The 14,986-nt window shown below is 40.6% G+C and overlaps 1 protein-coding gene across 1 annotated transcript in view; it reads left to right on the forward strand.

Annotated features, from left to right (window-relative positions):
- The window catches only part of LOC135480787 (coiled-coil domain-containing protein 180-like), a 65,779-nt gene that overhangs the window by 47,976 nt on the left and 2,817 nt on the right, over positions 1-14,986 (forward strand). The window contains exons 18-33 of the mRNA XM_064760711.1: positions 607-687; positions 1,359-1,452; positions 2,204-2,384; positions 2,932-3,078; positions 4,278-4,454; positions 5,387-5,570; positions 6,175-6,304; positions 8,165-8,264; positions 9,694-9,755; positions 10,246-10,420; positions 11,011-11,158; positions 11,760-11,904; positions 12,709-12,869; positions 13,410-13,547; positions 14,099-14,210; positions 14,742-14,858. Of these exons, the coding sequence (XP_064616781.1) occupies positions 607-687; positions 1,359-1,452; positions 2,204-2,384; positions 2,932-3,078; positions 4,278-4,454; positions 5,387-5,570; positions 6,175-6,304; positions 8,165-8,264; positions 9,694-9,755; positions 10,246-10,420; positions 11,011-11,158; positions 11,760-11,904; positions 12,709-12,869; positions 13,410-13,547; positions 14,099-14,210; positions 14,742-14,858 (2,152 nt within the window). The remainder of the gene's footprint in view (positions 1-606; positions 688-1,358; positions 1,453-2,203; positions 2,385-2,931; positions 3,079-4,277; positions 4,455-5,386; positions 5,571-6,174; positions 6,305-8,164; positions 8,265-9,693; positions 9,756-10,245; positions 10,421-11,010; positions 11,159-11,759; positions 11,905-12,708; positions 12,870-13,409; positions 13,548-14,098; positions 14,211-14,741; positions 14,859-14,986) is intronic.

The raw sequence follows: 14,986 nt of genomic DNA on the forward strand, positions 1-14,986 counted from the left end.
AACGTGTTTCTTTCATATAGACACACAGGTACATGTAGAATCAGAATGTTGGTCTCGGCTTCTGTATTCCGTCGCAGGTTCAAATCCAGTGTCTGCCAACTCAGATGCAGATTTCCACAGAAATTGTGCGAAACCCAAAGGCTTTTCGTGGGCATAATGTTGCAGCATAAGTAAAGCTGTCACTTTACACTGGATATGCCAGGACAACATTTGCGGCTTTCAATTATTTTTTTGTTTTCATTCTTAACTTTCAGTGTTTTCCAACATAAAAATGTACTAGGAACTTTTTGCACACCTACAGAAGGATGGTGAATGTCTTATTGTCTGATATCATTTCATTATAAGCTGGCAATGAGACTCATGTCCAATTGAGAAATCTGGACTGGAACAAGGACTGGCCTTACTGCAATCAATTACCTCCCCTACTCTTAAAACCCTTTGACTCGTGGTATTTTTGCAGATGGTAAACTATATACTGCTTACATGTATTTATCAGGTGTGTTTTGAGATGAACCCTGTTTGTTAACCCTGTCTTTAAAAGCGTGAAATATAGCCTAAAGCAAAAGTCTGAGTAATCAAATGATATGATTTGCACCTGTGTTTCAGAATCCGCATGAACTTCCTGGATACCTGGAGGAGTGGAAGGAACAGGCCGTGGAGAGAGCTAACAGTGTTGTCGCCGCCAAGGTAGGTTAATTAGTACTAACCTCAAGTATCACAGATTTGAATGCTGTCCTCCTGCAGAGGTCTCAAGCCTTCATTTTTCGAACTGGCCAATTATAAGCTATCAAAGACTGTTGTTGTCAAGCTATCTTGACATGCAAGAGTGTCTTTGAAGAATTTTGAAAGATAAATTTTTCACAAAGAAGAGGTTTTGCTTCAGTGCAGGTGTCTTTATTTTATGTACAGTTGTTAACTCACTGCTCATGAATTATTAATGGAGACAACACTGCCATTTCAACCAGTGAAAATGTGTACTCTTGCCCCAAACAAAGCCTTCATTGGCCAACACTGATAACATCACTGTCTACTTGTGTCAGAAAACCAGACATTGTTTGACAGATCTAGAACTGATATACAGGTATGAACGGCCTGTGAGAAGCAGAGCTTATTCTGCCAGTGTCATTGTTTGTGTGGCCATATCGACAATAACTGATCAATAACAGTAGCTACCGTTTTACATGCCTGTTCATTGAAGACAAATGGTCTTGTACCAACAGGTCAGGTGCACATTACGTGTGAGAAAGTTCATCTTGATTTCCTCTACCAATAAAACCAACCCCGACTGTGTAAGGGGAAAAACACAACAGTTTGAAAAGTAATACTATTAACTACTAATTTTAAACTTTTGGTTTCAGTGTGAGGAACTAAACAATGAACTTGATCTTCGTCTTCACCTCCATCAACCACGAGCTCGCCGTGCTGAGCTAGATATCCACAATGTCAGAGCAGGTAAGGGGATAACTGGACAAGATATCCAGGAATATCAGAGAAGGCAAGGGGATGTAACTCTATAAGATATCCACAATGTCAGAATAGATAAGGGGATAATAACTCTATAAGATATCCACAATGTCAGAACAGGTAATTAGGGCACATAATTGTTATCCATGATATCAGAGAAGGTTATAACATAATTGCCATGTAGATTCACACTCTCAGAGCTGGTATGGGGTTTTAACTAAGATACATATCCACAATATGAGAGCAGATAAGGGGACATAACTCTGTTAGATATCCCTAGTGTTGGCAAGTGGGGGAAGTAACTGTTATACATCCACAATACCAGACCAGGTTTCCAACATAATGGCTGTAGACATTTACAATGTCAGAGCTGGTAAGTTGTTTTAACTAATATATATTTACAACATGAGAACAGTTAAGGGGACATAACTCCGTTAGATATTCATAATGACGGCAGGCTAGGAGACATAACCCTGTTCAGCAGATACCCAGATTGATTAGTAAATGAAATCATGAAAACCTCCTTTTTCGCTCACCACAGCAGAAGGTTACAGGGACTCTATCACTTGCTTGGCCTTACTGATGTTTAAAGGGTAAAGAGGAAAAAAAACGAGTTTGTGTCACCCCAAAGGAACAACATTTGGGGAAGCGAACAGTAATTTATGCCTGATCAGTATTGCATGTATTGATTCAAATCATTTCCTCACTAAATCTGATTGTTATGATTTGTCTTCTCTAGCTGAGTTGGTGATGCATTCAGAGCGAGTCTCGCGACACTGTAAGGGAATTCAACAGGGATTGACTGATCTACGTCAGCAGTTTGTCAAGGTCACGCAGGAACACAATAAACTGGCACGCAAGTTTCGAGATGATGTTGAGTCCCTGGAGTCAGTCTTCATCAATGCTACCAAGTCAGCAAAGTATGGTCAAATTGATTTCCTGAAATATTTTATTCTTATATATATATATATATATATATATGTATATATGTATATATATATATATTCATTATTAGTTTGTAGTTCTTTTAAAGTATGGTAGTATGTAAAGTCCTATTTTCATAATTCATTTTTGCCCAACTTGATAATTTTAAAATATATTTATAAAATTTGCACCCACAATAGGTGTGACTGAATGCAGTTCATAGGTTATCAGTACAATTTTTTTTTTTATGTTTTTTGTATAATAATGGGTACTATGCATGCCTATGATAATCATATGTATTGGGAGCCATTGCCAAGGGGAAGAATTCTTTGGTGTGTCACAAAACAATGAATCACTAACCCTTGACCAACCCGATTGGTCAGAGTTCAAATCCTGGCAAAGCTAATTCACTCATCAACTTGTAGGTATATTTCAAGGGGTTCATCAGTTTATGCCCAATCATAATTTCCTGCTGCTGACAAGAACAGCAGCAATGTAAATTAACGTCCTGATCATGTTTGTTGTTGTTGTTTTGTGTTGCAGACTGATAGCGCTTCAGGGTCAGCTCAGCTTAGAACTCGACAAGTACATGTCCATCATTAGAGCATCTCTGAGGGAATTCCGCAAACATCTAGACGAGACTCTGTCCACACTGAGAGAATCCAATGCCAGATTCATCAAGTCTTTTAAGTATGTATGCTCCTTCATGTTTCTAATTGATGAAATTTACCTTCTTGCTCAGATCAGCAAGTTTGAATTTTTAAGTAGAATGTTGTCATTTGAGTTGTATGTTGTTAGGTATGCATGGAAACAAAAAAAAAGTGGAAAACTAGTATAAAGGTGTGTTTGGTATTGTGTGAAGGTACATGTATGTAGCAAGACGTAAAAAAAATGTGTTCAAAAAAAGTGCTCCTCTCGCACTTTAGATGACGATATCAGTAAAACATGAATAGTTTTTAGTAAGCTTATTAATACGCAAATTACCCTTATTCCTGAACCTTTTCGCATGTGAAAGAGCAACTTTCAGTGCAATTTAACCCTAATTCCTCAACCTTTTTGCATATTAAAGAGCAACTTTTAGTGCAATTTATGCACATTTTTAATTTGATTTTGGAGACAATTCATTGTGATTGGACAATTTCGGGGCTTTACACAAAGTATAATTTTATCAATTAACACAGAATAATGATTTTCAAATATACTTGAATAAACACTGTTGCAAACACGCAAAAATGTTGAAGAGTTACAGTACTACAAGGAAAGACCTGGAAAGGCTGAAAGGCAGATCTGTGAATCCCGGTAATCATATCAGCAAAAGTTGAATTACCTTTGAATAGTGAAGTCACAACGATGAGGAGAAACCAACAGACAGACATGCAGACAAAGTCATGATGACACGGCCTAGCCCTTAGGAACTGATAGGGGGCCTCCGTGGCTCAGTTGGTTAGCGCACTAGCGCAGCGTAATGACCCAGGAGTCTCTCACCAATGCGGTCGCTGTGAGTTCAAGTCCAACTCATGCTGGCTTCCTCTTCGGTCGTACGTGGGAAGGTCTGCCCGGCAACCTGCAGATGGTCGTGGGTTTCCCCCGCACTCTGCCCGGTCTCCACCCACCATAACGCTGGCCGCCGTCGTATAAGTGAAATATTCTTGAGTACGGTGTAAAACACCAATCAAATAAATAAATAAATTAGAAACTGATAAGTAAAATAATATAAATCATGATTCTCAGCAATCTGTCCTCATAAAGTGCACTTTCAGGGATATTTCCATTCTCCTCACAGTGTGGATTTCAACGACTACTATCTTCAGTTCCACTTTCATGCTCCTCACAGTGATGGCACCATCCACATTACTGACAAATGCTACTTGTTTATCTTTGTTCCCTAGGTTATTTTCTGCAGGAGGTAACTTCTGCCCCGAGGAGATCCAGGAGTATCACAAGCGCCTGGAGAAGATGTCTCACAAGCTGGATGCTGCAGAGGGCGCAATCATGCTGGACCTGGAGGGCATGGAGTCCAAGCGACTGGAGCACGCCACCAAGGTCTCTGTGGAGTTTGAGGACAGGTCAGCCAATCACATCCATTCTGGCATACAAGAAGCACTATTTCAGGACTTCTCCCCCCCCTTACCACTTGAGCAATAATGAACCAGTATATAGATACTGCGTAAAGTATGACACAAGACTACAAGCTTGTGTTTTACACTGCAAGCTTGTATTTAGACTGCAAGCTTGTATTTAGACTGCAAGCTTGGATTTAGACCGCAAGCTTGTATTTAGACTACAAGCCTGGATTTAGACTACAAGCTTGTATTTTAGACTGCAGGCTTGGATTTAGACTGCAAGCTTGTATTTTAGACTGCAAGCTTGGATTTAGACGGCAAGCTTGTATTTTAGACTGCAATCTTGTATTTTAGACGACAAGCTTGGATTTAGACCGCAAGCTTGTATTTAGACTACAAGCCTGGATTTAGACTACAAGCTTGGATTTTAGACTGCAGGCTTGCCACCTGTACTGCAAGTTTACAGAATTTCTATGCACCCTTGCAAGCTGATTATGTTCGTTATCGCATGTTATGCAAACTTGTGCAAGCTTGCTGCGGACCCATGCAAGCTTAAAAAATGGAATGTTAGATTATCGCAAGCTTAAATTTCTGTAAGGGTGGTATCTCTACCAGTAGGTAAAACTGCTGTGAGAATTTTCTTGATATGTTTGCTTTTTGTTCCCTGGTGGGTTTTTTTTTTTTTTTTTTTGTGAAACCTTAAGACTGTATTAGTTCATCAGATTAATGCCTGCATTCTTTTTGTGTAAATAAATTTCATTATTATACATTGCAGTCCATGTTAAACATGGCAGATTGACTTTAACCCAACCAAGGGACACTACTCTGCAGTTGTGACTTCAAAATTTGTATATTACCGTAAGTCTTCACAACTCACTTGTTCATTAGAGCAATACAATTCAAAATCCTCTTAATTATGTGTTTTGTGTTACCAGGTTCAAGAACCACATGTTTGACTTAATCTTCATGGAGAAAATTGCCAGGTGGTTAACGAACACACAGGTGAAAATTAAAGCAGAGGTGGCCAGCAGTAACAGCCAGGCTCAGGCTCTAGGGCGTCACATCAGCGATGTCAGAAGACGGGTAGACGCCTGCGAGAGGCCAAATCTGGACAAAGAGGTAAGGAGAATAACTGTGATAATTGGAGACAACTGAAAACTGTCACCAGAAAGGTACTGGGATATTGTCAAAGAGCATCATAAAGAACCAGGGAAAGAAGTATTAGAAGAGGATTAAAGGGAGACAACTCTTGTTAAAGCTTCTTCTACACGATGCTAGCCTACACAGCCTTATACTGTCTGGCTTTATCTGGCATCCAGTGGACAGTCGTGTTGGTCTTACAACAGAAGATTAATCTACTGGTAAATCAGAATTCTATATTTTGTATACCACTCCATGTTAAAACTGTCAGATTCACCCTAGCTGGCTGTAACGTGACAACGTTACACCACAAAGGGAGGTCACTCTGATGCGGTAACGTATATTGAAAACTGCGTATTGCCTTCTGCCAATGTGACCAATACTTTCACTTCGCTGTGTAGGTGGAAAAACTCAATCATTTACTTGCCAAAGGCCTGAAGTATACCGCTGGCCATCCAGTTTTGAAAGTGACCACTACCACTACTATCTAAGTATATATTAGAATATTCTAAGGTGTTATGTTGAACAACAAAGAAATAAAATAAATTCATGCTCCCATGTGTAACCGTTCTGTGCATTTCAGCAAATCACAGCCACTGAGCTGAATGATAGCCTGAAGACTGTGTTCGATGATTTTCACAACAGAAGTGTCTACTTGAACTGTATCAGCGACCTGCCTGCAGCTGGACCAATGCAGGGGCCTCCTGCTCTAGGTGAGTTCTCTCCCCTGTAAAGGAAAAGACCAGGAAAGTTGATAACTAGGCCAATCAGAGAGACCAAGTTTTTTGGGAATTCAAAATGGTCACCAAGTAAATTTTGGCAATTTCTATACAGCTATTTTAATATAATTATAGATTCAAACCATGACACACAGCACACACAGCACAAAACCATGACACCCAGCACATACAGCACAAAACCATGACACACAGTACACACAGCACAAAACCATGACACACAGCACACACAGCACAAAACCATGACACAGCACACACAGTACAAAACCATGACACCCAGCACACACAGCACAAAACCATGACACCCAGCACATACAGCACAAAACCATGACACACAGCACACACAGCACAAAACCATGACACACAGCACACACAGCACAAAACCATGACACAGCACACACAGTACAAAACCATGACACACAGCACAAAACCATGACACACAGCACAAAACCATGACACAGCACAAATCCATGACACCCAGCACACACAGCACAAAACCATGACACACAGCACACACAGCACAGAACCATGACAAACAGCACACACAGTACAAAACCATGACACACAGCACACAACCAGGACACACAGCAAACACAGCACAAAACCATGACACACAGCACAAAACCATGACACACAGCACAAAACCATGACACACAGCACACAACCAGGACACACAGCACACACAGCACAAAACCATGACACACCTCACATACAGCACAAAACCATGACACACAGCACACACAGCACAAAACCATGACACACAGCACACACAGCTCAAAACCATGACACACAGCACACACAGCACAAAACCATGACACCCAGCACACACAGCACAAAACCATGACACACAGCACACACAGCACAAAACCATGACACTCAGCACACACAGCACAAAACCATGACACACAGCACACACAGCTCAAAACCATGACACACAGCACATACAGCACAAAATCATGAAACAAAACACAAAACCATGACGCCAGGAGCCCCTCACCAGCGCAAAGGCTGGGAGTTGAAGTCCAGCTTTGTTCATGTGATTTTCCACGCTCGGTTTCCTCCCTTTATTACGTAAAGGTGAAATATTCTTGAATACAGCATAAAACAATCGATTAAATCAAACCCTGGCAACAAAGATTTCTGGCTGGCTGGATTGGAGCCACCATTTTGACTGGTACATGGTTTAAGATGATTTATTAGTAATCTCAGATTGGCCTAGTTATCAACTTTTCTGGTCAATTAGGTAATTGGAACCGGGAATTCATGATCTGTTTATACGTAGAATGATCTGTTGATCACGTAGAACTATGAGTTCTGCGTGATCATCTCCTTAAAGTTCAGTACCAACCAGTGACGATTGCAAAGTGGCCCTCCTGTAATTTGTTCACTGAAACATACAGTGCAAGTATCACATCCCCATCGCCTTTTACTAGCCCCAAGGCTTCTAAGGCCAAGTGATCAGCATGCTAGCACAGAACAGTGACTCAATATCTCACCATCGCGGTCACGGTTTAAGTCAATCTCTCCCCAGTACCTGGAAAGGTCTCGCAGCAATCTGCTGATGACCGTGGATTTTCCCTGGGCCCTGCCGTGTTTCCACCCACCATAATGCTGGTCGTCATTATATTGGTGAAATATTCTTGAGTACAGCATAAGACATTATTTGCATAAATACATAAATCTTACAAGCGCTCATCTTTGAGGCTTCCCAATATCTGATTTTCTGATGTCACAAGTATCTTGTCATCACTTCAGACCTGCACACTATGAATTGGAGTGATTTTCTTGTTGGTCATGTCCCTGTTAAGAGCTTGATATGTGTTGGTGCTGTTTCAGGTGGCCGTGTGGCATTCACAGGAGAAGTAACTCAGATCAGTAAGCCTGGCCGTCAGCCCTCGGAAGATCCCTCTGTAGTTGTGATCAAGTCCATCATGAAGTAAGTCTGTGTGGGTTATTTCCCCTTATCAGTGCCACTTAATACCAAGGTAATGGTCAATTCTGAATTAAAAAAGCCCCATCAGTCCTTGCAGTAATAAATGTGTTGTGTTTCAAGTAATAATAATATGACAGTTGAGTAAAACCGCATATTTCAAACTTGATCTATGGCATGATAGAATAATGTCTCAAAATTTGACATACATAATTATATAAGATACACCATTATGGAAATGGGTGGCTGTGGAGGTTTCCGGGGAGCCTTCCACCAGTGCAGTCGCATGCTGGCCAGTGTTGTATATGTGAAATATTCTTGAGTATGGCGTAAAACACTGATCAAATAAATAAATAAATCAGTGTGGTCGCTGTGAGTTCAAGTCCAGCTCATGCTGGCTTCCTCTCCAGCCATACATGGGAAGGTCTGCCAACGACCTGTAGATGGTCATGGCTATGCCCAGTTTCCTCCCATGCTGATTGCGCAGAACTCACGATACCAGACAGATAAAACCACATGCCATTGGCCTAAAATTGACTGATTTGTTTGTGATACAAAGGTTACCATTTTTACTGTAGGGAGACATGATATCTTTTATTCTTCTCAAAAATCCAAATGTGTCATCTGCACTCAAAACTGCTACCAGCAAGATTTGTTGCTTTGAAAATCAAGTAAAGAAGATCTTGAAGAGAATGAGCTGTGACTTGGGAAGCCCTTGGAAAATACCCAAAATTACTGTAAAATTTCGTTTAGATTAACTTGCCCATTTTTCCTCATTGTGAGAGTTCTTTTGAGTTTAGAAAGGTGTTTTGAGGTTTGCTTGGAAAATAATCCATTTTCCAAGCAAGCTCTCAATTTTTACCTCAATATTCAGCACCAAATATAATATTTTGGGACATTTATTTGCTTCTAAAAATCCAATTTTTGGGCGAAATTTTTGGTCATTTAGGGTAGATAAGTTAACCAAGCAAAAAGTCTGTTTCAGCTTGTAAGTTGAGTTACTTTTAAGTTAGTTGGCTTTTCAGACAATTACATAGATAAAACTGCTGTCTGGATCTCTAGCAAATACAGTATATGATATGTTATGCATTATGTGTTTAGCCAATTAAAGGCAACATATTTGCCTTGAAAAATCTGTAAATTTTTGTATAATTGTTTGGAAAGGTCCTTGAAAAGCCCTTGAAATTTTGAAAATGGTTAGAAAATGTCTGAGAATTCCTTGAAATTTTTGAAAATGGTGAAGAAATGTCCTTGAATGGTCCTGGAAAATTTGAAAATGGTTAGAAATGTCTTTGAAAAGCCCTTGAAATTTTTGAAAGTCGCTAAGATTTGTCCTTGAGATGCCCATGAATTTTGTGATATGAAAAGTATATTTTGTTTTCTGTCTTATAACTTCTCTACATGACTGCTGTCTTCTCTCTCCTCCTCTCCCCAGGGCTCAGAGGAACAAGATGAAGTTTGGTCCTGATGCTGACTTGGATGGGGATTACCCTGCTGGTGAGTGGACTGTATAGACGGCTGTGGCGTTGAACAGCTGTGTTAATTTATAGATATGTCATTGTTCCATGTTTCAGAATAATCGAAGGTCTGCCTTATGTGTGTGTCTCTCATGATTTGGTTTGGTTATATGCTGTTTAACTTTATGGAATCACAGGTAAAGTTTGAAAAATATTGTGTAATTCTGATAAAGCTGAATTCATTTACTGTAACCTAGCTCAGGTGAAGCTAAAAACCAGCCAGATCCAGGCTAGAAGTTTAACAGGTGTAGTGATATAGTGATGCATGTGCTGTGACGAGTGTGGTCCTGTCACCAGATATGGTGAATTCACAGGCAAAATGCTCTAGACAAAGTTGCCCCTTTGGGGCAAATTGGGAAGAAACAATATTTGACATGATAATCGATGCTCTTTTTGTGTGTTGAATGTGGCACATAAACCAGGGGCAACAGGCAGCCCTATATTTATCTGTATTCTTTCTGTTTTTCCAGCGTTCTCTCCCACAGGTGGTGAAGGTAAGGAGAGATTTGTAGCTCCTGGGCTGCCCCGAACTGGCACACAGATCTCCGTAATAGACAAATCAGTCACCAGACTCGGCAGTCGTAGAGGAACAGCCGTGGCCTCAGGGCCGCCCGCAGTCGATCTGCCCAGGAGAACTCAATCCTCGTTAGTTCATTTGTATTTATTCATTTTGTCTTTGAGTTAGAGGAGCCTCCGGGGCAGAGTGTCCAGCATGCTAGCACTGCTGAATGCCTCTTGAGCCTCTCAACAATTAGTTCAAGTCCAGCTCATGCTTTCTTCTTAAGTGGTCATACCTGGTCATGGGTTTCCCAGGGCCCTTCACAGTTTCCTCTCACCATATTGCTGGTCGTTGTCATATAAGTGACATATTCTACAGTGTGGTGTTTTATAAATAAATTGCAGTTCAATGGGTATTTAGCATCAGGCTCAAGAATATTTCATTTTGATGATTAATAGGCACGTTTTTCAGTGTAGGAAATAAACTACTCAACCTGAGAATTTTACTAACCTAAAGCTGAGGGTTCTCTAGATTCGAGCAATCAGTCAGTTCACGGCTGTAGTTATTTGCCATCCATGAACTGGGCCTGATGAGGTATGGCTTCATTACCAGTCTTCAACAGGGAATTATCAATGTTGCCTTGCATTCACAAGGTCTTGTTGTGCTCAGTTTCCACTGCAGGATTCTTCAGTTGGACAGCACTGTAAAAATGCTTTTCTGACATCTCTGACTTCAGTTTACGCCGTGGGAGCAAAACGACCAGATGGGACAGGAAGTACCTTGTGTTTGGGGACACCGTGGAGGAGGTAGATTCCAAACACTTCCTGGGGGGGATCAGGAAAGTGCTGCGGGAGGCTCAGGAAGGACTCTTTACAGTGGCTGAGGTAAGATATAGGCAATGGAGTGTTAAGGTTAGGCTTGTCTTAACCGCCTTAGTTTCTCTTTAAAAACTTTAAGATCTAGTTCAGCTTTCTGAAATTATGTTTACTGCAATTCTTCAACCATTTTGCATGTTCGCACGGTGTTTATTCAAGCAAATTCTGAGGGCATTACTCTGTGTGGACAGATAAAATTATAGCCCTGAAATTGGCCAATGTAACTAATTTAGTTTTGTCTCCAAATCAACTTTTGGCATAAATTGCTGTGAAAGTTACTGTTGCATATGCAAAAGGGATGGGGAATTAAAGTACTTAGATAATGTTCTAAAGAAATTTGCCTTTTGGTAAAAATGAAGAGGAAAAGATGACATGAAGCCAGAGTACCCTGGTCATTGTCAGTATGGTCCATAAAGCTCACCTTCATGGAATTTTAACATTTGATTGCACTTAGTTCAGTGAAGAAAAAAGTCTTAAAAAATTACATTTTTTCAATGGCCTTTTTACCTGAAGCTTGCTTTATTTTTATGCAGTCTTTGTTTTTTTTTGCACGTCTGAACAACTGGCCCTGTGAGTTGAGAATGACATTGTTGTGCGTTGTTTATTGCAGATATTTTACAAGCAGAAAGGCTCGCGAGCTGTGACCAGGCCCCAGGCATTACAGGACAACTTTGATCACTGCGCTGATGCACTCGTCTTCAAACTACAGTCTTACTTCAATCAGGCAGAGACGTACCACAACCAATGTCTTCAGGGTATGCTAGTTTTCAGGGAATTTTTGCAGAATTTATAGCTTCTGATGGCAGAGGGAGGTATGGCTAGACTATAATCCTGTCTTGGTGAAATTCTTGATCAGGTTTTGCACATTTAAATTGACCAATGTGGTCACTGTGAATTGAAGTCCACTTCATACTGGCTTCCTCTCCGGCCGTATATGGGAAGGCCTGCCAGCAACCTGTGGTTGGTTGTGGGCTTTCCCCTTGCTCTGTCCGGTTTCCCCTCACCATAATGAAGCCTGCCGTCAACAAATATTCTTGAGTACAGCGTAAACACTTATCACATAAATAAATAAATAAATTCCAACCCTTAAACTTCTATACAGTAGGTTTCTTTTGATTTGTAGTTCATGTGTTCAAGAAAATTTGGTTTTAGTAGGCCGTAGAATGAGACAAATCCACATATTTAGAAAACAAATGTAGAGATTTAATTCCATTGGGTACATGAGGACCTGAGCGATGAAATGCAGGCTCAGATTTGATTAGAGTTTTAAAGCGTACTGCAGACCATTTCATTTATCACCATGGGTTATAACTTCAAACTCAGCCTCTGGCAAAGTGTCTTGGCTCTCTCCATAAGACGTGATGGTGACTGTGAAGGGGAGATGGAGGGGAGGGGGAATCTTAACCTTTAAGCAGATGAGGTGCATGTATTCCATGTCATTTATTTTCTCTCTTTAACTTTGTAAAAGCGTTCATTTACTCTAGGTATTCCTTTTGGAATAATTATTTTGTTTCAGTGGAAATACTTTCTTACTTGAGTTGTTGTTGTTGTTGTTGCAGAGTTTCGAAGTCAGCTGATGGAGATAGAGGAGGTTGTCTCTCACATACCTCCACTCATTATACAACAGGTGGTACAGAGTCATATCAGTGAGGCGCGCAATCAGCATACTCAGTTACAGGACCAACTCAGCCTCAGCCTCAAGGGACTCCAGAACACACAGGTGAGTGTCAGGGTAAAGGTGGCATCTTCGGGCAAGCTTAGCGCCCCCTCCATGCCCCGACAACTGCCCCCTTGTGATCTGTTCCCCACACCACCAACCCCATTCGGCCTGTCCCCCACCTAGTTCTTTTTAAACAGGAATTATCATGACGTCATCGCTCCAAGTTACTTAATTTCCAGACTGCCCACTGGGGCCTTATGAAAACTGTGTTTTTAAGCCATTAACTCCCTACCTGCAGAGAAAATTGAAAACTTTGTTTATTTGTTATTACACGTAATCATCTGCACATTAAGAAATAAAACCAAGCGTTTCTTGTATCCTTTAATGCTTCTTGATTTATCTTTATTTTATAGTACTTCTTTTATTTTAGTCCTTTTAATGTGAACCTTTGTTCACTTTGACATTCAGTAGTCAAGAAACACTTTGTTTTGCTTAATGTTTGATATGTACAAGTGACTGCTGCCAATGTATCCTGCATAGTTTGGGCCAGCTCTTTATAACTGTATCAGCGTGTAAATCATATTCACATTGTGTTTATAGATCAATCACCAGAACATGCTCCGCCCCTCCCTGGGCCATCCCCAGCAGAGGGAGGAGCTAGAGGCTCTCACTAAGGCAGAGTCTCAGCGCCATGACGACTACATTCATGCTGTCAATCAACATGCAGCAGAGAGACAGGTATGTTATGTGAAGATGCATGAGAGTACTAAAGGTTATTTGTTACAGGGAATGTTGTGCGCCTAGCTATTCTCACCCCTGACTGGAAAAAAAAAAAAGCCTGTACAAAAGCTTGTCTCAAAATTTCCACTAATCCCTAACTTTAACTGCTGGCTGTTGTGAACTGCCAGGTTTGCTCAGCTACTTTCTCTGGCACCCAGTGCCCTTTAATCTCCTTGGAAGTAATAAAGCTTATGTGTAGATTATTAAGACAGGGTACTGGGCAGGAAATGAGGTGTACATTTCTGCCTGTTACCATATGAATAGTGGATGGGCTGGGAACAAATTTTACTAAAGATGTACTTGGGGACAAGTCTTTGATTGGAGCAACAACTAGACCTGAATCTTGTCAGATTGCAGTACATATTTGTTTACACTTTGGAAAGAAACTAACGAAGGAAGTTTTGTGTTGTTTTTGTTTTGTGTTTTTTTATCGCGCAAATTTGTTGTTTATGTGTGAGATTGAGTTACACAGTGAGGCTATACATTTTGTTTTTTGTGCACTCTTTTAGTCTGCCCTGATTGACCAATCAGAGAGGTTTCTGGAGGAATTATCCCGCACATCTGAGGCACAGATCCTACAGTATGACCAGCTCCTCATCGTTGATGATGTACTCATAGGAAGTAAGTAAGAGTAAATGAAGTCAAAATAACAGGCGTTCGCTGGCTCAGTGTGGGGATTTAGGCCAGGTTTGTCAGCTATCTGGCAATGGTTGGCAGTACCAGATATTCAGTCAGTTTTCATACGATTTTTGTATGTGACACAAAGTTTTCATCTTTCATAATTACAATAAGAGGTTTTGTTGGAATACAAAGGTATATGATGACCTCTTAGGTGTCCATAATTACTCAGGGTCACATTACCTGCAACTTTGAATAGTCGAACTGTATCATTGTCATTGATTGATGCTAAATTTGTCTGATTATACATCATGATCATGATTAATCATTACGTTGTCAAAATTCTAAAAAATTGAATCAAAAATGCGCACGTGTTTACAGGTCTTTCATCTGACATATACTAGTACTTCTTTTTACTGTTCTTGTCCTTAGCAATCAATGTAGCAAACTGTCTATATACATACCCAGTATGTTGCCACTCAAAATTTGATATTTGTTTGACTACATCTCTCTGACAATATTTTCTTATGGTAGTTGTTGAGCCCAAGAAGTTCCCAACCTCTGAATTGATCCGGCGTAAGACAGTGGGGCTGCCCCTGGAAGAAGAGGCATACAAGTGTGTCATACCCCGGGGCAAAAACACCTGGCCAGGTGAGACACAGTAACTGGGTAGTATAAGCTTCAGGTTCAAGCTGGAGTGGGGAAGACCCTACTTAAACTAAGACTTTGTTCATCATTGAGTTACTTATTTTTCCATGCTTCTGAGAGTTGTAATAATG

Source organism: Liolophura sinensis, chromosome 13, assembly GCF_032854445.1.
Source record: "Liolophura sinensis isolate JHLJ2023 chromosome 13, CUHK_Ljap_v2, whole genome shotgun sequence".
Taxonomy (NCBI): domain Eukaryota; kingdom Metazoa; phylum Mollusca; class Polyplacophora; order Chitonida; family Chitonidae; genus Liolophura; species Liolophura sinensis.